At 42.5% G+C, this 25,614-nt stretch overlaps 1 protein-coding gene across 3 annotated transcripts in view; it reads left to right on the forward strand.

Moving 5' to 3' along the window:
* Positions 1 to 25,614, forward strand: part of ESCO1 (establishment of sister chromatid cohesion N-acetyltransferase 1) — a 52,896-nt gene that overhangs the window by 16,260 nt on the left and 11,022 nt on the right. For all 3 annotated transcript variants that reach the window (XM_045004962.1, XM_045004963.1, XR_006576866.1), the window contains one exon: positions 6,634 to 6,765. In XM_045004962.1, coding sequence (XP_044860897.1) covers positions 6,634 to 6,765 — 132 coding nt within the window. The remainder of the gene's footprint in view (positions 1 to 6,633; positions 6,766 to 25,614) is intronic.

Consider the following 25,614-nt stretch of genomic DNA (forward strand, 5'->3'; position numbering starts at 1 on the left):
GCCAGTGCTGTATCATATCATGAACAAAGGGCCTGGAGGATGAATATTGTAGACTGTATAGAGAAGGAGACACCAGACAGGCGCCAGGCCCAGAAGTCGGAGGGAGATGCACGAAGACATAATGGGGCTTTTTGGGCCGCAAACACAGATGCAGCACACTCTTGCAGATCTATAGGTTCAACAATCCTGTGGTTGCCTCCCTTTGCACTCTGTGGAGAAATGCAGTATAGCACCTCCCTACATGCCCTCTCTACATTCCATGTGGCATCAGTGGCCACCTCACTAATTCTACCACTCCCCACTGGGGGCCATTAAGGACAACCACAGCTTCACATACACTGACCTGTGAGAGGCACAGTTGATGTCTATATTGCTAAAATGGACATGAATGTTCCTTCCCCTTCGTTAAGCTCTGTTGCATTAAAACCACAAGAAGTTTATGGATTTGCTTTTAACTTGCACAGAACTTTATGGAAGTGTTTTTTGTTACTCTTTTGTTTGGAAAATAATTCATTTTCATTAGTTCCCAGCATATGCTGCAGAATGGCTGGCGATACTGAAAGCACCCAGCCTCTCATGACACAACTCATAAGATCAGTGATTAAACAGTGTAATAATCATAAATGTACAGCAAGCACCACAAAATTAGTAGTCACATTCATAGACGTGCACCACGCAATTCCTAACGGCCCCCAGACCGCAGGGCCAAGTAGAGCACAGCACATCACAGTGCATTACTGTGGCTCGCTGTTAAAGTGCTCTTTCAAAGCCTCTGTATAGTTCCACCTTAAGCTCTTCTGATAGTCTTGGTGTCTGATTGTTCAAACTCAGCCGAAAGCTGCAACACCTCTGCTGTCCACTCCGGGGGCAACTTTCCCCCCTTTGCTTCACAGATGGACACAGCAGGCAGCTATAACCGTTCGGATATTTTTCTCCCTGAGATCCAATCTTGTGAGTAAACAATGCCAGCACCCCTTCAGTCTACTCTACTGAAAGCACGTTCAGTTGTCATCCTGCATCTGCTGAGCCAGTAGTTGAATCTTCCCTTCGTGCTGTTGAGTGATCAGTATACGTCTTCATGAGCCAGAGGAGCAAGGGATAGGCTGGGTCCCCCAGGATTGGTACTGGCATTTCTACATCACTGTTTATAGCAACAAAGTGCAAACATTTTAGTGTATAAACTTGAATAATCTTTCATTTTGCTGCTTATTTTTCCATTACACTTCCATATAATCTCCCATTTAACTGTTTTGTAACATAGGCACTTCATGAGAGGGGTGAAATGTTTTTGCCTCAAAAAATTCATGAGTTAAATTGATGAAACTGAAAATGCTATCCATAATGAAATTGATAAAAACCAGTGGGCTTGAAGCAGTGAAGTATAAAACTGAAGGAAACAGTTATTGGTCAGTTTTAATTACTGGTTCTTATTCCATTATAAACCTTCATGCTCCATCAAGCTTATATTCCTATTGTTTACAGAATCAATCTGACAAATAAAAAAAAATCTATACTGTAAATACTATCCATGCAGCATAATGTTCAAACTTCACTTAGCACATTTTTTATTTTACATGTTTATTTTTACAGTTTATAATGACCAGTGAAGTCAGCAATTCATAATAGGAAATGACTCCATATATTTTTTTTTTTTTAATTTTTAGAAAGTAAACTCTACAACATTTAAAAAAAAATTAACTTTTGCCCTTTGACTGAAGCAGTAACAACTTATGAAATTTGGAGTCATGTTTTCCCATTTTGCTAAATTCCACAGAATAAAATTCTTTTAAAATCTGTACATCTCCTTTTTGAGTGGGGCATGCCTTGACAAGTAGGGAAGCATGCCCACCAACTTCCTGCCGGAAGCTTCTGCCTCTTCAGGCAATACATATGGCCGCTCAGGAGGTCCCTTTTTTTTTTTTCTTTAATTCTTTGTGAAGAACCCAAGAAGATATATTTTCTTTGGACCTTCTTCCTGCTTTTCTCCATTTCCTCCCCACCCCCTACAGCCTGCATTTTTTTTTCTGGTTGTTTTTGCTCTCTGAGCAAAGTGTTGCTCCTAGAGCAGCTGCAGCAAGGGTTATCACCCTGTGCCTAAGACAAGGGGCCCCTACCATCTCCTACAAAGGCACTAAATGCCTATTTTGCAGGTGGAGCTCCTTAACTCATAAATGGAGGATCAGGCAGAGATGCACCTGTTCAGAGAAGAGAAATTGGTAAGACATTTTAATGTCCAAATATCAAGAGAGAATTATTAAAGCCCTTCTAGGTGTGAAGACAGCCTTCATGTAATGTGATGGCTGGTTGTCTTGAAGTTACAAATGGACTGAAACAGTGGGTTTCAGAAATATAAACTTCTCACATTCTTCCAAATGGGGTTTGTCCGACTTAGGGTCTTTATCTTCTCTGCAGTTGTATGAATGCAATTTGCATCAAGTCAGTGTAGGTTTGCAGGTGCCTAAAAGAATGACTTTAGATCAAGTAACCGAGTTTCTGCTGCGGCTCTGTCAGATTGCTGAGAACTAATCTTCATGCACCCGGTTACTGGCTCTCTCCTAAGTCTCAACAGCTCATGCTTCACTTTGCCCAGCAGAGGCTTTTGGAGAAGATTAAAGGGACACTGTCAATTTAAAGAATAAGTTAAAGGGATACTGTCAGGTAAAATGTTTAAACTAATTTCAGAAACCTTTTGTTTTTGATTTTTTTTCCCCTAAAAAACCTTTTGAAATGTTTTAAAAATGGAATTTCTTTTCTGCTGATGTTTAAGGGTGTATTTCAGGGAAGCAGACTAGGCAATCTTAAGAATAGTAAAACAGCATTAAGGCACTCGCCTATCTATCTTAGCTCTGGACACATGCCTCCTTCCCTGCTGTTTCAGCAACAACATTGGTCAGTATTATGCCTCAACATCCAAATTCCTCCCTTTAACCTATTGAAAAGTCACAGGATGACTCTCTTATTGCCTGCAAGGCCCATGCATAGATCTGAGAGAAAAAAGGATCGGTTTCTCCCAGGCCTCAAGCTTTCAGTTACTCCTCAGTTCTGTGTAGGAGTTGAGTGACGGATGCTTTGGAGGGAAGAGTGGGTATGTGAGCTCCCTTCAGAGCACTGCGTTAGAGTAATGTCATGCTAGTGCATGGGAATAGGAAGTTCTGCTGAGTAACAGAAGTGAGAAAGCTATGTGCAAGGTACTCTCAAATGTGTAAATAAACTGAAAATTGTTTCCTGTGTCGCTTTCAGTAATAGAGGTTGTTTCTTTTTTCTTTTCATTACTATGCTATTTTCAGCTAGGTAGTTCTCTCCTCTGCTGCTGTTGTGTGAGACCCATGCAAAAAAGGAAAACTATACATAGGAAATGATGGCCTAAACATGACATGTTGTCGAATGCTAAAAAAAGGAAGACTCTTTTTGCTCTATTCTTTCATTTGTAGTAATGTTAGGTGCTAAGGTGTAATAATAGGTTAAAAATAATTGGCAGATTTATTGTCTCTCAAATAGATTTAATTCCTACTGCTGTATTGCTCCTTCTGATTTTAGCCTGCACATCCTGCTTCTGCACTGCAGAGTCTATACCATCTCATATAGCAATTTTTTGTCTGAAGCATGGTCTACTGCAGTTTGTGGATTTGGAACAGTGCTTCAGTTATGCTGGCAGGCTAATGTCTTTATGGGCTGCATAAGGTTATTTAATATGTTTTTAAAAAAATAAAATAAAACCCCTTTTTCACACTCTGCAGCCTTAAAGAAGGCTTGGTGCACTTTCTAATAGCTATTAGTATATGAATACTAGAGGAATGCATTAACTTTTTTAATATTTAACATCTCCATATGAATGCCTGCCCACACACTTGAATACATATAATATCGTAACATCAAGGAAATCCTAAAACATGGTTTGCCAGATAGCAGCAACATTCTAATATTTCTGTCCTAGTGTAAAATGTAATTGGGCTGTATTATGTTCTTGTTCATAGAAACTATGATAGAAGATCATATGAGTTGCATCAGGCAAGATGGGGTGAATTAAGAATACTGGCAATTCTGAGGATTTCTTTGCATTAATGTTTTAGTGACTTCATTGTGATGTTAATTTGTTAGTGTACTACCATTCACTTTTTGAATAAATTTTAACATCTCAATCATTTGAATAGGATTTCTTGTTTCACAAGGCTTGTTGCAGTACAGTTTATACATTAAATATAAGAATTGCTTTATATTTAGCTGACTTTCAAATGTACATGTCTTGTCTTTTTGAAGTGCCCTCCAAGCATCAAAGCAGACTTCCCCCTCACCTATCCTACCCTGAGCATCGGGGACATGTTCTCCATCCTTGAGATAGCAAAAATTAGGTTCGGTTCAAGTGGGGTTGGAAAGTAATCACATACATCCTTCTTCCTGAACTGCCTTTTTTCCTTCCTTGTGTGTAAATAGTTGAAATTCAGCACACTCCTTTGACCAAAAGGGCAGTTTCTTCTGAACTACACCTTTTTAAAGGAGGCCTGGAGATAGAGGAAAAAATGCATCAGTCTCAACTTTCACACCCTTGGAACCCGAGTCTCTCCCTGATGCTCCAGCCCAAAGCCAATACATGGAGCAGCGTTTGTTTCCTTTTCTTCCTTTTGAAGAATTCTTCCTTTTTCCCTCTATTACATGCCATAGGATAGTAAGAATTGCCTTGCTGAGGACAGACCAATGGATCTTTAGGTCCCAGTTTCGTGCTTCCAGCAGTGGTCCACACATTGTGCCTTCAAAGAGAGGCTTAAAAATCTTATTATGCACCTCACTAGCACAGTGATGTACCTTGTCATGTTTTTTCCATCCCCTCTTCTATTGTCTTTCTCCAGTACTCTTGTGTGTATTGTGAACTACACAGTGAAAACTTGTGAAAAATTACTAGAATTAATAGAGCATGGTTATAGGGGTAACTTACAGGGTACACTAGGATGTGGCTTTTCCTTAGAAAAGAAACTATTCTTAAAGTTCTTACTTCACTAGTAGATTTGCTTGAGGTTACAACTGTTTCTCTGATAGTTCAGTTTTCAATGTTGATTTAATTCTCTTCAGACCAGTTAAACCAAATATTGTTCAAAGTTGAAAGAGGGAGTGGGAAACAGGCTGAAAAAATCCAGTCATACTACAAAAAGACCTTCCCAGTAATATAGTGTAAAAAGTCTATAAATATATCTGCTTTTTTAAAAGGTGAAATTAAATTCACAGTAAATATTCATGCAATATTATGTTTTGAGATTAACACACACACATCACTAAAAAATTTTCCTAGAAAATTCCCTCTTTTACTCATGTAGTAATATTTACTGTATACTATGGTAATTGGATTCCATATTGTGTGTAATATCTACCTAGCTTCACTCCATTTTTAACCTTGTGTGTTTTTTATAATCCATTACCTTTCTCATACACACTTTAATCAAAGTCCAAACACAGATTTGATTCTTTTAAAACTAAAACTTAAATATATTAGCCAAAGATAAGTTTCCAATCTTATCAATATATACATCTGTTCTTTGGAACAATCTTCATCCATATGAATTACTTAGTTCAAATCAACAAAGACCCTATACTTGAAGTCTTATTCCTTGTTCGACATTAATTATGTTGATTCCTAGTTCTTTGTGCTCTTCATAATGAATAATACTTATGTTTAATCAGTAAATTGCAAAATAAATACTGAATTGTCTGTGTGCTAAATGAATTTTGTAATAGATTACAAAATAGTAATAAGATTAAATGTCAGAACAAAATTACTGAGTGTTCCTTTATATATGGGACTTTTTTACAGTGTTAGGGGAAAACAAGACAATATGAAGCATGGTAAAGTTAAGAATCTTTAGATTTCTGGGCAAGGGGTATATTCTTAACTGATGCATATGATTTGTTATATATATAAAATGCAACTTATACCCCTAAAACTTTGAGGGAAAGGAAATGCAAAATAGTGCCAGACACTTTAATTTTAAAATATTTAACATTAATTTATCACTGTAGAAATTTGAAATACAGTGCCAAGACATAACGTACTACTGTTCCTCTAATGCTTATTTCCATAACTGTTAGGCTTTATTTTTTTTATGGTAGTGCCTATAGTATGCTAGATGCTTTCCAGGTACTCAGGAGGCAATGGTCCATGCTCAAGAAGCTCTATCTAAGGACAGACAGGAGTTAAAGCATAGGGAACAACAGAATCTATCCTATTTTTTTCCATACATGATAGCTAAACTCTCTGTAAACAGCAAAGTAGATAAAGAGGTCATTGTCTTACCTTTTTATAAAAGAAAAGGTGAGCAGTCAATGTTTCTTCATGTGGTCCTGCTACTATGTCTTAACTCTTACCTGGAAGAACTACCATTAACACCTTTGGGTGGGGGAGAAGTTGTCTTAATGTGTCCTTTAATCTGTGGCCTCTGCTGTAACTCAGCTTGTGTGCTGGTCATTGGAGGGTAGACTTTTGGTCACTACATATTTAGTATACTACTTGTTTTCCTCCTTCTCCACTTCCTTTTAGCCTCGGTGCAGAATCTACATGTGCTTATGTTTGTGAATTGCATATCTAGCTATGAAAAGTTTGTTGTGTCAACTGTATATTGAGCTATATATATGTATTTTTTTTAATAGGATGCAGGACAGAAAAGATTTGGAGCTATTTCCTGTAATATTTGTGGAATGCTTTACACGGCATCAAATCCAGAGGATGAAACTCAACATCTGCTCTTCCACAACCAATTCATTAGTGCTGTAAAATATGTGGTAAGAGAACTTCATGTCTTTTTAAACAGTAATAAGCTTTGTTTTCCTTTCTGTACATCAAATGCAATTCAGATTACTTCTAATAAACTCTTAAAATATCACAGTAGACAATAAATTTATCTGTGGTAAACATTTTTTTTAAGGCTAGCACATGGTAATAAGTCACCTATAAAAATTGATGATCATTATAGCAACATTCCTGTTCAGTTTTATCCCTTCCTTGTTGTATTTCTGTATTGTTTTGTGGAAAATAGTCATTTATCACTATTTTTAAAGTTTTGTTAAATTTAGCTTTTGATATAATTGGTATTGCTACAACATTTGGCATAAGAACTAATTGGGGAGATCGTTGTCTTCTTTAGAATGCCATCCAGATGGCTTCTAATTCACTTTTTTTTTATACTGGCTATGTTAAATTAATATCAATGATTCAGAATTGGAATATCTTGGAACTTTGAGCATAGCATTACAATGTATTAAAACTTCAGAGAATAGACTACTATTTTTAACAGTATAATTAAAATAACTGTACATTCCATACTCTACTTAGGCATAATAGGTATTGTTGAGTCAACTCAAGTTTAAAACACAAGCTTTAAGTATTGTACAATTTCAGATAAGTATTTTGTAAAATCAGCTACTTTCAAAACTTGTCCATGTGTCTGAAATCCAGAACAGAATCTATAAAGTCTGTTGTGTTTTTTTTTTAAATCACATATGTTACCTTCAGTACTCTACACGCAAGCAGATAAGACCTCCAGGATAACTGAACTGAGGCCACCAATTCATTTAATATAGGTACCAAACAGCAATTAGACTACCATTAAATCCTGACCCTGAATTTGAATCAGTGGTCTAAAAAAGATCCATATACCATTATTAATACTTTGAAACCGTCTAGTTACTTTAAACAATTATTGCCAAATACTGAGGGCTTGTTTCATTCTTTTCTTAGTTGGCTGGCTGAATCCCAAACATCTTAGAAAATCTTTTCTGAAAAGCATTAGGCAAATTTAAGGGGATGGATAGGTAGAGACTGTGATAGAAGGCAACTGAATACCTGTTTTCCTACTTGTTCCAATTTGTCCATAGTAAATCCATCAATTAGTCATCTTAAAGAATTTTTGGGTCTCAGATGTTCCCAAGATTCTGTGTCTTGTCTGGTGTAGTAGAATAGATACTGTAGCAAACAGCACAAAGGCTACTGAGGCACATCTGGTTTTGAAATACTTTGATTGCCTTGGTGGAAGAGCATTTTTATGGACAAATGGAAACAGGTGTGGGAATGTAACAGAGTCTTTGAGGAAAGACTAAATTAAATCCCTTTGAACAGCAGTTTGTAGACCAGTCCTGTAGCCATTCACAGCTGCTAGCACATTGGTGATCTATAGCTTCAGGTGGTATTGGGGGACCAGGTAGACATTTCTGAGGAAGTGAACAAATACTTTAAGAATGATGAGCGTTGGAACAGCTGATATGCCCTCCTTTCCTTGCTATCACAGTTATGTCTAGGATAAGACTGATATGCATGTAAGTGAAAGGGAGAAGAATGTTTTTAAGGCACTATCTGGAATAACTGTAGTTTACAATGGCTAGAATTTTTAAATATGGTGCAGACAAAGTGTTTAGAAAGGTGGCTGATGGCTGTGAAAAAGCTTTACATAAATTGCATCCAAGCATGCTATTTTTACCTGCACCTCCTAGTGAGTGAGAGCAACATCTTATCTCTCTGAAATCTGAGAGGCTCTGGTTGTGGCTCCTCAAGTCATTTCTAAAGATGAAAGTAGAATAACAGATACTATGGCACCTGGGAGGATGATTTTATGTAATACATAGAGTTGAAAACAAGGGAAATAATTTTGTGAATGTCTTTGAATTTCCTCCCTTATTTTTAGTTGAAAAATGCTTAACTAAATCTATAGATGGCCAAACAATGGGAAATTTAATCTAGAATGGAATGAATACATACTCTTCTTTCTAGTTATAACCCACACTTGGATGTTACTGGCCATTCTATTTTCCCCTCTTCCAGACCTTCACATGGGCTTGGTGTTCTGGGTAGATTCAGTATACTATGATGATGGCCGTGATAGAAACATCTATATAAAGGTGTCTTGAAAGGATTTTTTTCAAAACTGGCCTTTTGCCTTTTTATGCTGCTTTGATGTCTAAAGAGCCTGAAATGTTGACACTTCTGATATTTCTAGAATCAGAAAAACTAACTTTTTGCTCATCTTAGTTTTTCTAGACAACTTCTGGAGGAAGCAATGACTCAGGGTACATATTGTCAACTGTTGCATGTTAATGTAAGTTGACGGTATTGAAACAAACTTTCTCCCATTGTTAATCATTGAAATTAAATAGGCAGTAATCAATGTTTAAAACTCTGATTTCATTAAAGATCTCTTCCCCCTTTTAAATTGCTCATCTTCCACACTCTGGAGAACTAATGAAATGACATCAGTTTTCAAATAATTTTGCACATGACCCTTAAGCAGCGTTATCATTGCTCATGTTGGAGCCTGATTTAACTTTTAAGGGCGGTATCACAAGACATCTCCCTCCATTCCTCCACTGCTCAGCTCCTTCATCCTGTGATGCCTCAGTGTGAGACATGAGAAAATGTGTCAGACTGATTGTTAGTGAGAAAAGTAAGGCTACATTTTCTCTCTTCCTTCCCTATGTACCTTGGGATGATACTGAACATCTCTCAATTAAAATCTCAAACAGATAGTTTGCACATTTTTTCTTTCCTATCATGCTAGCACCTGCTGCTACCATGATGTGTCCATGAAAGTAGACAGTTTCTGATTTTTGGTTGGTAATAGCCCTATTTTTTTAAAGAAAAATTTTCTTCCACATTCTTTTGGCCAATCAGCAGATGCATGAGACAGAAGAGAATAACTTAACTCCTTTGCTATCATCAGCTAAACTCTGAAACATGATTCTTCTCCTAAAATTGCTTCCTGGCTACTGCTCATCTAGTTACCTTTGACAGATGTACACTGTGTCCTGAATAGCATATAATTCCCAAGAGCACTTTAGAATCGGGCAGAACAGGCCACAGTTGAGCTACCACATGGCCACAGATGTCCTCTGACTTCCCCATGTGGTGGCTGGTTCCTTTTTTATGATTAAAGATTTTTTATTTTATTTTATTATAGAACCTCTTCTTGCAGTTAACTGAGACAGCATCAGAATGAAAATAAACTTTCTTTAGTTTGTATGAAAAGTTGTCATTAAAAGAATCTAAACTATGTTCAAAGCAAATATTTTAGCCCATCTCAAGCCTAGTTGAAGAGGCAAATACCATGATGGAAACACTCTCTCCCAGAAGCTTGTCTTGTGTGCTCACACACATGCACACCCTTGGTCGCTCACTCATGTATTTTTTCCCCCCCTCTACTGAAGGAGTTAAGCCAAGCTTTGAAAAAAATTACCAGATTTCTCCAAGTTACAGGGCTAATTCTACTAGCCAGAAGCAGATTGGAAAAAGGGAGAGGGAAAGCAAACAACAAGGTCCATGCAACAGTCTTGATGAGAAATCCACTGCTGATAAGAAAGGCAAGGTGCTAGAAGCCAGTCCCTGATTCCTGTTTACAGTCTCGATCTTTGTATCAACCCCCTGTTAATTATCTAGTATGGTGGTTCTCAATTTTGTTTTTCCATCTAGCAGTATGGGGAGGGCAGTATCTCAAGACATCTCCTTCCACTCATCACCACTCACAATTTTCATCCTGTGATGTCTCCTTGTGAAACATGGCAAAATTTGTTAGATTGATAACACTTTGAGAACCTGGGGTCTAATACATTGGGAGATCCAACAGCTGCTGGACTCCCAGAAGGAGAAAGAAGGTTTTGCTTCTGCTTTCCCACAGTAAAGCTTCCTGCCTATTGTTGGGGCAGGAGGTGTCTTTGGTGCTCTAAGCCTTCTTTGGCCTCATGGCCTTTGGACTGCTACAAAGGGTGGTTTGTCTCTGTTCATCTACCCTCTCTAGGTCAGTCTCTTTGTGTTTTTGTGGGGTTTTTTTTTTTGTTTAATTTTATTTAAGGGTCATCCTCCCTTGTGCCTAACTTCTTTGCTACTGTTCATAGTTCTCAAATAGTAGCAGAGGGAAACTGATTCTCTCTCTCCCTCTCCTCCCCCCACCAAGTTTCATGGCTGCCTTCAAGGTTCTGAATAACAGCTGTGGAACTGATTAGTATCTTGCCAAATTTCACTTGGCTACTACTTGGAGAAATGGAACAGCAGAGGCATTTGCTTGCAGAGTAAAGAAGCTAATATTGCTTTGGTTCATATTTTAAAGATTGTCTTTGCACCCAGAAGTGCTGGGAGTATTTTTCCATGAGACCCTGAATTCTGTAAATATTGATGGCTTTAGGTGCATTCCCTCTTCACTTCCCAGGGAAGGCTTTTACTCACTACTGGCATATGGATTTTTCAAGTCCAGGTTAAGTCTTATTTTATGCAAGATAAGAACACTTGCTTTTTGCCTTAAATATAACTGTCTTCATATTTGCCTTTTGAAATTAAAGTTTTTTGTTGCCATCATTGACACAACTTTCATTTTAATGAGGTAAACTAAAAATTTACCTTTTTAAAGTTCCTTTTCAACTCTGTGTCTTGCTGACTTTTAGGAAGAGATTTAAGTCCAATATATTCTTCTTCGAGTGCTTGCTCATATCCATTCCAGTTAGGTGTGCGCGCCCCGCGTGCACGTTCGTCGGAAGATTTTTACCCTAGCAACGCTCTGTGGGTCGGCTGGGCGCCCCCTGGAGTGGCGCCGCTATAGCGCCGGATATATACCCCTGCCAACCCATCCGCCCCTCAGTTCCTTCTTACCGCCCGTGACAGTCGTTGGAACTGTGGAGAGCGGCTTTGCTGACCTCCACATCCCTAGCTTCTCGTAGTTATTTACTCTTTATCGTGTTTATAGTTCAAGTTCTTGTAGTTATAGTTAGTTAGTTTTAGTAATTATATTCATAGTTAGTGTATATAGTTGAACGGGGGATTGGGGATTAGCCCCTTTCCTCCGACCCGGTGCGGGCCCATGCCCAAGGCACCGGGATTCAAACCGTGCTCGGCGTGCCAGAAGCCGATGCCAGTAGGGGATCCTCACGACTCCTGCCTAAAGTGCTTAGGAGAATCCCACCTGACGGACAAGTGCCGCATTTGTAAGTCGTTCAAACCAAGAATGAAAAAGGAGTGGGACTTCCGATTAAAGCATCTCCTCATGGAGTCGGCACTTAGTCCTGCGGCGCCGGCACTGACCACTCAACAGACTGCCTCAGTGAGGAGCGCACCTTCGGCACCGGCTCACTCCGGTACCGAGAAGGACTCCTGGCACCAATATCTGCCGGCTCCACGGCACCACTCCCTTTCCCCGACTGGGAAATGCCATAGTGCTCCGACCCCATCCTCGCAGAAGTAGCACGCATCCAAGTCCGTCCGTCGGACCCCGGTAACTGCTGCGGCACCGTCAACGCCGGCAGCTCCTCCTAGCGCGGCACCGTCGATTCCAGTCCCGCAAGGGCTGTTGAGTCCGGTGCCACATAGCTCCCTGGCTCACGCGGTGGTTGAGCTCGCTCTCCCTTCTACGCCGGAGACCTTCTCGACAGCAAGAGAGCTCATCGCGATGACGGAGTCGATGCAGCCTCAACCTCCGGCACCGCCGGTGCGGGTTATCCAATCCGTCGGCAAGCCAGCCCTGATAAGGCCTCCTTCCGTCGGTCCACCGGAGAGGCGTCATTCCAGGTCGCGGTCTCGGAGATGCTCCCGCTCCCGCCGTTCCCGGCACCGCTCTCCATCGCGGTACCAGTCATACTCGCGGAGACGTTCAATATCTCAGTCACCGGACAGATACTTCCGGTACTGATCCGGCTCTCGGTACTGATCTCGGTACCGTGCGTCCCGCAGTCACTCCCGGCACAGGGACTCGAGATCCCGGTCGACCTCCCAGCACCGGCACGGTAGAAGGTCCCGGTCTCGCTCGCGGCACCGACAAGCCCGGTACTGCTCATCACCGGTACCGCCCTGGGACCGAGCGCCAAAATCAGCGGCACCCCCCCCCCCAAGGTCTCTCGGCACTGCCGTGGCCTTTGAGGCAACCATCGGTATCGTCTCAGGCTGGTAGTGCTTACTACCGTGAGGAACGCGTCTCTGACGCTCCCAGCCACTACCCAGAGACACAAAGCCACGAACAAGGTCCTCATCACTGGGCCTTTTGGACTCCATGGGCATACCATGAGGCCCAAGGTGCCCCATCAGTGGCTCAACGCTCAGGCCCCTCAGAGCACAGGGTTCCCGAAGCGACAGTGAGCCGTCCTCCCCCCGCGAGCACGGACGAGGATCCACTTCAGTCTGCAGACACTGAGGTTCCACCTGAGGTAGATGGTGCGCCGCCAGTCCACGACCCCCCTCAGGACCCGTTGGTACCGGGCCTATCCTCCTCCTCACCCGATGAGGCCATAGCAGGAACATCCTCCTCAGGCCCTCCTCCTATCGATCTCGGGGCCCATCAAGATCTCTTGAGGAGAGTAGCCCAGAACATGAATTTACCGATGGAGGAGGTTCCTGAAATAGAGGACCCGGTAGTGGACATCTTATCGGCAGATACACCCCTTCGAGTGGCTCTCCCGTTCATCCGCACTATACAAGCTAATGCGGACACAATTTGGCAATCCCCAGCTTCGATTACACCTACAGCTAGGGGAGTAGAGAGGAAATATATGGTCCCCTCAAAGGGGTACAAATATCTCTATACCCACCCACCTCCCTGCTCCCTGGTTGTCCAGTCGGTGAATGAACGGGAGCGTCACGGCCAGCAAGCACCAGCTCCTAAGGCGAAGGAGGCTAGCGCATGGACCTCCTAGGCCGTAAAATTTACTCGGCTGGAGGCCTCCAACTTTAGGGTGGCAAATCAACAAGCCCTCCTAAGTCGATATAATTTTAATACGTGGGTATCTGTGGGAAAGTTTATGGAGCTCCTTCCCCAAGAGTCCCGCACGGAGTTTACGGCCCTACTTGAAGAGGGGAAAAAAGTGGCAAGAACTTCCCTCCAGGCCTCTCTGGATGCAGCAGACTCGGCAGCCAGAACGCTCGCGTCCGGCGTAACGATGAGACGTATCTCCTGGCTACAGGCTTCAGGCCTTCCCCCAGAATTGCAGCAGACAATTCAAGATTTACCTTTTGAGGGCCAGGGCCTTTTTTCAGTCAAAACCGACCCCAGGTTGCGGAGTCTGAAGGACAATCAAATCATAATGTGCTTGTTGGGTATGCACACGCCGGTGACCCAACGTAGGTCCTTCAGGCCCCAACCATACCACCCTTACAACCAACCTAGGCTGTGGCAGGATACGACCAGATGGCGCGGCAGGGGGAATCGGCGGAGACAGTCTGGCCCTCAGGGAAACCAAGGTCAAGCGCCCCCTAAGCCACCTACGGGGCCAAAACAAAACTTTTGATGGGACATCCGAGGACGGCCCACCAGTTTCCCTGCCAGATCCTTTTCCCTCCTTCTTCAACCGCCTCTCCCATTTCCTCCCTGCCTGGTCCCAGCTGACCTCCAACCGTTGGGTCCTCCGCACGGTGGAAACGGGATACCACCTCCAATTTGTTTCTCTACCCCCATCCCACCCTCCCTACCCGTCCCTCTTCAGGGACCCCTCTTACAAGAGGTCCACACGCTCCTAAATCTGGGAGCCATAGAGGAGGTGCCAGAGGACATAAGGAGCAAGGGATTCTATTCCCGCTACTTTTTAATCCCCAAGGCAAAGGGCGGTCTCCGACCGATCCTGGACCTGCGAGAACTCAACAAATTCATGATAAAGCTGAAGTACCGCATGGTATCTCTGGGGACCATCATCCCATCCCTGGATCCGGCAGACTGGTATGCCGCCCTCGATATGAAGGACGCGTATTTTCACATTGCCATTTACCCGCCGCACAGACGGTATCTCCGTTTTTGGTCAAACAGCACTTCCAGTTCCTAGTGCTTCCCTTCGGTCTTTCTACAGCCCCAAGAGTCTTCACCAAATGTATGGCCGTGGTAGCTGCCTCCCTCTGCCGTCGTCGAATACACGTCTACCCGTACCTTGACGATTGGCTCATTCAAGGGACTTCCCAGTTGCAAGTATCACAGCACCTGTGTATCGTCAAAGACCTCTTTGGGAGGCTAGGCCTCATGATCAACGTAGAAAAGTCTACTCTGACTCCAACGCAGAGAATAGACTTTATTGGAGCAGTTCTGGACTCCAATCTGGCCAGGGTCTGCCTTCCTCTGCCACGTTTTCAGACAATGTCTTCGATCATTCGAAGTTTTCAATCCTTCCCGACAACGTCGGTGCGCACCTGCCTCGGCCTATTAGATCACATGGCGTCCTGCACCTTTGTGACCAAGTACGTGACGCTGCGACTTCGGTGCTTCCAAACCTGGCTTGCATCACTATACCATCCACACAGAGACAATCTAGATTCGGTGATCACTATCCCCAGGTCGGTTCTCGACTCCCTCACTGGTGGTTAGACCCCACTCTAGTCTGCGCAGGGATGCCGTTCCACCCACCTCAACCCACGGTGGCACTGACCATGGACGCATCATCTCTGGGTTGGGGTGCCCACCTCGGGAACCTTCACACTCAAGGCCTCTGGTCGCCCCAGGAGCTGGCCTTGCATATCAACGTGAGGGAGCTGAGGGTGGTCCATCTAGCATGCCAGGTGTTTCGGGACCATCTCCAAGGCCGCTGTGTATCAGTGTTCACAGACAACACAACGACCATGTTTTACATAAACAAGCAGGGCGGGGCACGCTCCTCCGTCCTTTGTCAAGAAGCCACTCACCTGTGGGACTTTTGCATAGCCCACTCTATCGATTTGGTAGCGTCTTTTCTCCCAGGAGTCCAGAACACTCTGGCAGATCGCCTCAGCCGGTCTTTCCTGTCTCACGAGTGGTCGATCCGTCCCGACGTCATCCATTCCATTTTCTGGAGGTGGGGCTTTCCCTGCATAGACCTCTTTGCCTCCCGAGAGAACAGGAAATGCCAGGTGTTCTCCTCCTACCAAGGACGCTCCCCAGGCTCCATCTCAGACGCATTCCTCCTCCCGTGGACAAGGCACCTATTTTATGCCTTCCCACCGTTTCCCCTCGTTCAGAGTCCTACTCAAGCTCCGCAGGGACAGAGCCAACCTGATCCTCATTTCTCCAGCGTGGCCAAGGCAGCATTGGTACACCCTGTTGTTCGACCTCTCAGTGGCGGATCCGATCCCCCTGCCACTGTGGCCGGACCTCATAACGCAGGACTTCGGCAGGCTTCACCACCCAGACCTGCAGTCCCTTCATCTCACAGCATGGCTCCTACGTTGAACCAATCTGAGTTGTGTTGCTCTGCCTCGGTGCAACAGATTCTTTTGGGAAGTAGAAAGCCTTCTACTAGGACGACTTGTCTCGCCAAGTGGAAGCGTTTCTCACACTGGTGTGCTCAGAGTGACTTAGTCCCCGGACAGGTGTCTTTCCCTACTGTCCTCTATTATCTCTGGTCCCTGAAAGAGCAGGGCCTGGCGGTCTCTTCTATAAAGGTACATCTGGCAGCTATTTCTGCCTTCCACCCGGGCGAAAGTGGCCGTTCAATTTTTTCTCACCCCATGGTTTCCAGATTCCTTAAGGGATTGGAACGGTTGTACCCGCAAGTCAGGCGCCCAACCCCCACCTGGGATCTAAACCTGGTGTTGACCAAGCTTATGGGGGCCCCCTTCAAGCCTCTGGCCACCTGCTCCCTGCTGTACCTTTCCTGGAAGACGGCCTTCCTAGTCGCTATCACCTCGGCGAGGCGAGTCTCGGAGCTTCGTGCCTTGATGGCTGATCCCCTGTATACTGTCTTCCACAAGGACAAGGTACACCTACGGCCACACCCCTCTTTCCTCCCTAATGTGGTGTCTGCCTTTCAAGTCAATCAGGACATCTTCCTCCCAGTCTTTTTCCCGAAGCCGCACTCATCGCGCCGGGAACAACAACTACATACTTTGGATGTCCGTAGGGCTCTCGCTTTTTATATAGAGAGAACAAAACCCTTCCGGCGTTCACCCCAGCTCTTTGTAGCAGTGGCAGACCGCATGAAGGGCATGCCGGTCTCTTCCCAACGAATCTCATCTTGGGTGACATCCTGCATCCAAACGTGCTACGACTTGGCTCACGTTCCCGCGGGCCATCCCACCGCTCATTCTATGCGGGCGCAGGCCTCTTCTGCCGCCTTCCTGGCTCATGTCCCCATCCAGGAAATGTTGGGCGGCTACCTGGTCATCGATTCACACCTTTGCCTCACACTACGCATTGGTCCAACAGTCCAGAGACGATGCAGCCTTCGGCTCAGCAGTTTTGCTTTCTGCAATGTCTCACTCTGACCCCACCGCCTAGGTAAGGCTTGGGAATCACCTAACTGGAATGGATATGAGCACTCGAAGAAGAAAAGACTGTTACTCACCATTGTAACTGTTGTTCTTTGAGATGTGTTGCTCATATCCATTCCAAACCCGCCCTCCTTCCCCACTGTCGGAGTAGCCGGCAAGAAGGAACTGAGGGGCGGATGGGTCGGCAGGGGTATATATCCGGCGCTATAGCGGCACCACTCCAGGGGGAGCCCAGCCGACCCACCGAGTGTTGCTAGGGTAAAAATCTTCCGACGAATGTGCACGCAGCGCGCGCGCGCACCTAACTGGAATGGATATGAGCAACACATCTCGAACAACAGTTACAACAGTGAGTAACCGTCTTTTCTCCAAAGACTTCACCACCTTAGAATAATATTGATCGGTGTTCCAGTTAGTGTTCAAAATTACTGATTATTATAGGCGGGGCTGGTAGCATTGCCTATTAATGTTGCCTGACATTTCCCATTATAAAACCCTATTTTCAGTTGCTTTTAACTTTGCCAAACTAACAAATTGGGCTGAAATTGTCCAGGCTGGGTGTCTGCCTCAGGGTGAATATTTTTTGGAGAACTTTAGCCAAAATGGTTCATCAATTTCTGAGAATAAGGCTAGGGAAAAAAGTTGTTTTGCTCATGTTAAATTCTAATGACCTTTTCTTCAAAAAGCTCTAGTGCCCCTATTCTTTGAATATAAACTCAGAATTTGGCACAGTGGGTGGCCTTTGTGTGAGGGTGTACTTTTTGCCATCCCCATGAAAATCTGCCCAAACTTGGCTAAGTTATAAGCATTTAAAAAATGGCAGCACACACATGCTTACTATGAGGTTCCTTAAACTTTAGTTGCTAAATTCTCAAGATTTTGTCAGCACTGGACTTTCTTCAGCCCCAGGCTGAGCAGTCCTTTCCCTGTAGCTTTAGGCTACTGGAGGCTGTGCTGGCTCTGGGACCAAGTACCTAAACTGAGAAACATTCTCCAGTGATACTCCCTCCTCCCCCAACTGGACCCAGGCTGCATGGAGGAGGGAATTGCCTGATGCAAATGCAAAGTGGCCAAGAGTTGGGCCTGTGGGAAAGGTGGAGGTAGTAGATTGGGGAGGGCGGGGGAGCTTTGAGGAGAGGGAAACATGGACTATGAGTTGGAGTGAGCAGGTGACTGGAACAGGAAGCCAGGTGAGGAGACTGAGAACCAGTGGGAGGGGATACAGAGGTGACAAGGAGCCAGGGTGTGAGGGGAGACCTGGTAGAGTCTGGACAAAGATTGGAACAAGGAACCAAGTGTGGGGGTGGGATACTGGGGACTAAGGCAGTAGGGATGGGAAATGTTGTAGGGGGAAATGGGGAGGTAACTGGCCGTGGAGCTGCAACGCAGGGAACAGAGACTTAAAGTGCATGGGGGAGGTTTAGTCTTGGACATGGAGTTTGGAGGGGTGAACCTAGGATGTGCTGGGCACTGAGATGAGAAGTGTGAAGAATGAAGACTAGAACTATTGAGGGTGAAGAGAATGGAACTGAGACAAGGAGCCAGGAATGGCGGAAGACAGGACTGGAATAGTGACTAGGTATGTAAGATGGTATAGAGGAGTCTGTTCCCACTAAAGCACGGAGCCTGGAATGGAACTCTAGATTCTAGAGACTTGTCATTCTTCTGCTTTCAGCACATACCTGTGAAACCCACTAGTAAAGTGTTCCATCCTCTTGTAGTGCATGTCAACATACTACTGCTATCAGTTATTGCTCAGATGGCACAGGTCTGTGTAATTAATTAGGTTCCAGCTCTGCCGATGATCAGTGGAGATGTTGATATGGAATTTCTATTTTTTCAGTTTTCTTAAAAACCTAGGAAATTACACACATTTCTGTGTTTTAAAATAACATTATTAAGGTAGCAAAGTCCAGCACTCAGAAGTTAGGAGATTGCAGAATTAAAGTTTTACAGACCACCTGAATTCAGTGCTCTGTGATACAATCTTTAATTACATGATCTCACAATATTTTTTCACATGAAGTCCATCTCTAGTTGCAGTAAGACTGTGACTCAGGCATGATTGTGTGTAGGGAGAAAGTGTCTTGGATCACATCTAGTCTGAATAGTAAGTGTAAATCACTGTTTACTGCTGGGAATATATCTTGGAACCCATGCTCATAATTCTTTGGGTCACCAAACCCCAAAGATAAGACTTCAAGCTATTTGTAATTTCTATTGGCTTAAAGCATTTATAACAACTCTTTTGGAATTTGGGAATTTAGTAGGATATTGGTATTGAAGATAAAACTGAACATTCATCTTCATAAGATGTAGGTAAACAAAAGACCTCTGTTTTCTCTTAATCATACTGAATTATTGAGTATGAGGATAGATACTCTGCGCAGAATAAGACTTGCTGATATTTCAAATAGGATAGCTCATGCTATTTGATATCACCTTTCTTTTACTGTTCTAAAAATGTCTTAATTTTATTTTAATCCTTAATAATACTGTGTACTTATCACCCTTCATCCAAGAATCATGAAGCATTCTACAATCAAAATCTCAACACCCCTTAAGAGGTAATACCTCATTTTACAGGTGAGGGTATGAAGGCAAAGAGAAGTTGTGACTTGCCCAAGGTCACTCAATTAGTGGCAGAGCTGGAAATAGGAATCCAGATCACCTTATTTCAGTTCTGCACTCTAAGCTGTACACCCTGTTCCTTTGCCATCTTCACAGAGTGTCAAGGATGCAACGTACAAAGGTTCACTCTTAGAATTTAATTTCAGAAAGACATTCCTGTTAAAGGCATAATCAAGAAAAGAACTTGTGAAGTTCCTTAGCAGAATTAACAATATCGAGTGATTTCTTTCATCCATAACTAAATATTTTCAAGAAGAATCTGAGTACATTATCTACTCTTCAGGGTAAATTTTTTTGGGAACCTATTTTTGTAGACAAGTCAAGATCATGTGGCACAACAAACAATTTCTGGAATCTTATTGTATTTAAGTTTGTACGAACTTGTGAAAGTTGGGAAATTCAGAGTTAATGCATTCTACGGTATTCTTAGCTTACATGGTTTAAAGGCAAGTCTATATAAGAGAATTTTGGCATTGCAGACTGTGACGGGTTCCCCTGAGGATGCCACCTGGCACTGGGGTACCACTGAGCCCGCCTGACCCACCAACCTGGGCTCCCTTCACACTGTTCTGCTGTGACAGGCCCTCAAGTCCCCTCCAGAACACATACAGGTAGAGAGTTACCCAGCTGCAGCTACATACAGATTCTGAGATCAGCTCTGCATGGGAAGGCTTCAGCTAAGGAACTGCCCAGCTACTCAAGTGCACCTCCCCCTTTGGAGGGTAAACCCAAAACTATACCATCTTGCACTGCACTGAGGAACTGAACAACATAAGCTCATGAAATTTGCCGCCTCCTTCAATGTGGACAGGAATATACACAGCTTTTTGCTCCAAGTTATGACTCCCACATACATTTGTTTTTGCCTTGTCTAAAACCAGTGTATTAACTACAAAAGATAGATTTTAAGTAATTAAAAGGTTTAACAGACCAATCAAAGCAGATTACCTAGCAAATAAACAAAAATGCAATCTAAGCTTAATATATTAAAAGATTGGATATGAGTAGCAATTTCTCACACTAAAAGATGATTTAAGCCAGTTGTAGAGATTCTTAATGGGTCAGCTGCCCTTGCTTGCAGCTTAAAAACCCCAGGTATTCTTTTTCAAAGGCTAGAAACCCCTCTAGCCTGGGTCCAGCACTTTTCCCCGCGTGCCCACGCCCCAGTTTAGTCCTTGTTCCTCAGGTGTTTCCAAGAGTCTCTTTAGGGTGGGGAGTCAGTGAAAAACCTCTGATTTCACTCCCCTGCATTAAATAATTTTTGCATATGGCAGGAACCTTTTGTGTCCAAGCTAATGGCCCTTCTCAGACAGCCATCTAGGCTGGCAATCTTTTCCCCAGGTGTAAACACATTTCTAATAGATGCATAGACAATATTCCTAACTTCAGATACCAAAATCATACAAGTAGGATAATTCTATTCAGTAAATCATAACCTTTTCAATGATATCTCATGCCTCATCTTGCACAAAATACATCACAATTATGCCATACTCGTATAATAATATTATGAAGTATAAGGGGTCTAATGCCACAGTGGACACTTGCTATGCTGGTAACCCCATTCATGTTGTGACCGGAGTCCTAGGGGAGCCAACTGAGGTCACGCAATAAGGGTGAACTGCAAAGAATGAGACAGACAATTCCCAAAGATCGTGGATATTCCAATACGTAGATTTACCAAACCAGCACAGAACAGCTTCTGTAATACCTCACTGGTTACCTAGAAGCCAACAACACAGTTCCCTTAAAGTAAGCCTCATGTCTCCACCCAGACACCCAAGTCAAATATGATGATTACTGAAAATCTTATTCATCATATAAAAAAGTTCTACCAATCCCAAAGGATCAAATACATTACCTCCCAGGTTAATGAATATTCCAGATCATACCCAAATACACACTTACAGCCAATTCTTATTAACTAGACTAAAATTTATTAGAATAGAGAGTATTGGTTAAAAGATCAGTGCACATACAGACATGAGTACAATTCTTGAGGTTCAGAGTCATAGCAGAGGCGGTGAGCTTTGTAGCTGCAAAGAGTTCTTTCAGAATTAGGCCATAGGTTATAGTGCAATGTTTCTTCTATTCAGGGTGGCCCAGTCAGGACTGGGATCTCAGCCTTATAGCTTAAGCTTCCCCTGCATGAAGCTCCAAACAGATCTGAGATAAAAAGGATTAGGACCCAACCCTTTTATATAGTTTCAGGCCTTCTTTGACGGGTTGGAGTACTTCGGCGAACAATAGGCAATCATGGAGGCTTATTTCCTAAGCACCACCAGTAATTAGTTACACAAGTGAACATAGGTCAATTTATCCATTAGGGAGTCTGTCACAAACTTCAAAAAGACATTATTGCACCCCAAATTCATCTAAATGTTTCCTGTGGCACCTTATAGACTAACAGACGTATTGGAGCATGAGCTTTCGTGGGTGAATACCCACTTCGTTGGATGCATGTAGTGGAAATTTCCAGAGGCAGGTATAAATATGCAAGCAAGAATCAGGCTAGAGATCTTGCTTGCATATTTATACCTGCCTCTGGAAATTTCCACTACATCCGACGAAGTGCGTATTCACCCACGAAAGCTCATGCTCCAATACGTCTGTGAGTCTTTAAGGTGCCACAGGACTCTTTTTGCTGCTTTTAAAGATCCAGACTAACACGGCTACCCCTCTGATATCTAAATGTTTATTCTCTTTTGATCTCTGAATTAATAGCTATGATGACGGACAGGAACTCTGTTTGCTTATATCTGGTTTAATGGTAACCATGTAATACACACAAATAGACTTAGAGGTAATACTAAAACAGTACAGGTTTGCACATCAAAGTTCTAGCCTATCTAGCATGGAATGGCCCTAATGACAATTTGCATACTTTCTAACGTCTCTAAAAGTTGGCTCCGGGTTATTTAACCTGCAAGCTGCTTAACCCTTTCTGGCCATGTGTCATACTTTTTGTATAAGATTTGCTGCAATTATATAACAGTGGTAGCAACATTGGTTTGCGTGGTCATATTTTAATTAGATAACGTGTCACATGTACTCACGCAAGTGCTTACAAAGAATACATGAGTTGCTAGCACCATCGAAATTGCACTTGCTTGGAGCAAAGCTCAATTGTATTTTGTATCATCACTTTGCACCCAGGGTAAACAAAATGATGCCCTACAGCCACACCGTTAAACTAGTGTTCCCTTCACAGTGCCATAATGCTGCAATTGCTTCAGCAACTGCTTTGCAATATGCAATGTTTCTTGTACTTCTGAATAATTTATTATTTTGAATATTCAGGTCTATAATTCTGTGTACAAATTTTCTGTTTTATTGAGATGTAGTGGAGACCATTATCAGTCTATTTCAGAAAATAGAATTTTAGTGCAATAATGATTCCATTTTAAGTTACAAAATATATATTAAATGAAAAATAATTTGTATTGTTCAAACTAAAGTGGGTGGGTGAGATTCTGTGGCCTGCAGTGTGCAGGAGGTCAGACTAGATGATCATAATGATCCCTTAAAGACTATATGATTCTATGATCTGTGGACTGCTACTGTCTCAAACCCCTTCTTTGAGGACCTGTGCTGTGAACTACAGGATGGATACCCATCAGGCACTAGTGTTGCAGCAGTTGGAAGAAGTGCTGGTTTGGGCACAGCAAACAGGTTTATATTTGCACCTTTACAACGTACATTTGTAATTTCTAATGGTGCAGTTTTGTAGAAATCACTGGAATTTTCACATGTAGTATAATATGCTACAATCATACCCTTTTCCCTGACCATGCAGAACAAATGCTTGTTGATAGGCATATAGGAAGAAGTTTCTATTTCTTACAGGCATTAATATTAAATGTAGACTTCGTCATTCCAAACCTCTTGTATTAAAATAAAATTAAGTAAAATTTGGGCTTGACAAAATGGATGCCTTAAAAGGAATGTAAATAAAAATGAGAGAAGAGAAGCCAACTTCCTGTGGTTCTACAATAGAATATTACAAAACGTGTTTACATCTGCAGATATGTTACCTTTGCGCTTTTTGTAGAAGAGCACAAGTACTTTAATTTTAATGTCGTTTTGTGTATCCTACCCTTAGTTCAAGGAGGCTCCCCCCTTCAGCTCTCTGTGATGTAAATGCCTTGCAATTTGATCTTTTGAAGGCACATTTTCACTTAATTGTATTTTAATGTGAGTGTAGGTAGGTGTGTTTCCTTTAAAGGAAAATATGCCCTCAATTCCATAAATGATACTGTTATTAAAATCGTATTGGATATATTTGCAGATATTTAATTTTAAAAATTATTACTGATTGGAAGCTTTAATCTGAGAATAACACCACCACCTTGAGATCTTTTGGTGTGTTTCTATCAACACTGTATAATGAAAAAATGTAGCTTAGTCCTTACAGTGCATGAACAACAACAGGAATGCTGACAAAAGATATTTGTTTAAACCTATTAACTTTTGGAAATGCCTACAGCTAACTCCAGAAATCAAAACGTGGATACATTTTTAAACTTGCTTTCTACCCTCTGCTGTAAAATCAAATTAATTCTAAATCTTTCTCTGAATACTCATAAGGTGCATGGCAAGACTTTAAAATATAAATTTTCAGCCCTACTTGTACCTTTGTGGCTTAATTCTAAGCCTCTGGCATTTGGAAATGAATAATGAATATCTTGTACTAAAATATATTCAGTTCCTTTTTTAAAAAAATCAGAAAATGAGAGAAACAGAATCAATTTAAAAAAGAATCCTGCAAATATTTAGAGGCAGCTTCATTTGTCCTTCATGATTTAATTCCTGCTGATTTTATTGAATTCTCCACTGTAGATAAGTCATGCTACTAAAATACTACTTGTCTTGAAAGCAGTGGCAGCAGAATGAGGCAACATCCCACCCCAATAGTTAGACAGTACTCATTGGAATTAGAGCTGTTCTGGAAAAAACAATTTTCATAATTTTTCTACTTTTGTCAGACTTTCATTTTGATGAAAAATAGCTGACCAACTCTACTTGGAATTTACTCTGTGATTTTACCAAAAATATAAGGCTGCATCTTTGTGTTGGGATAACAGCACTCAGGATGCTGTTATGGTAGGATTATCGTCATGTTACTTACACCAGCTGAGTGACTTTCTCAGTTGGTCCGGAGTAGCTGATGGAAGCTGGGGGAGATTGACGTGAGACACCAAAAACAGATGATGGCTTAATCCCTGCTTCATCTAGGAGACTTTACATTTGCTCTAACTGGAGATCAAGTTCTCACAAGTGCTGCTGTTACACTACCCTCGTGCCAAAATAATGCTGTTTGCTGTGCCCCAGCAGCAGAATTTTACCATCATTCGATTGGCCTGCCCCTCTGTTAGTATTCAGTGCTATCATTGAGAGGGGAAGGGGGCAGGATTGAAACTAAACTTATGCATGACATCTCTTTGATATTAGTTTTCAACAGTAACATCATTGGGAAACAGCATATGTTCTAAAAAGCCCTCTTGTGCCAGTTTTCACTGCTGGCATCAAGTGAAAATCTGTGATACCAGTTGTTTCTAAAAGTGTCATCTTACATCTTGTTTAGGAAAGAGTGGTTGAAAGTATCAATATAATTAAAAAATGAAGTAGAAATAACCCTTCTGAAACTTGCCCTGTTTTGGTAGTACATATGGCATTGTCAGTGCCAAATCCAGTTTGCTTTTTAGTCAGCTAAAATTTTACTTAAGCCGGATGGTACACGTCACTGAGAAAATCGTTCCATCTGTATTGGTTCTTCAAAGGCTTTTTACATAAAGGTGCTTTGTGTGAGACTTACA

This window comes from Mauremys mutica, chromosome 2 (assembly GCF_020497125.1).
Source record: "Mauremys mutica isolate MM-2020 ecotype Southern chromosome 2, ASM2049712v1, whole genome shotgun sequence".
In the NCBI taxonomy this organism is placed as follows: Eukaryota; Metazoa; Chordata; order Testudines; family Geoemydidae; genus Mauremys; species Mauremys mutica.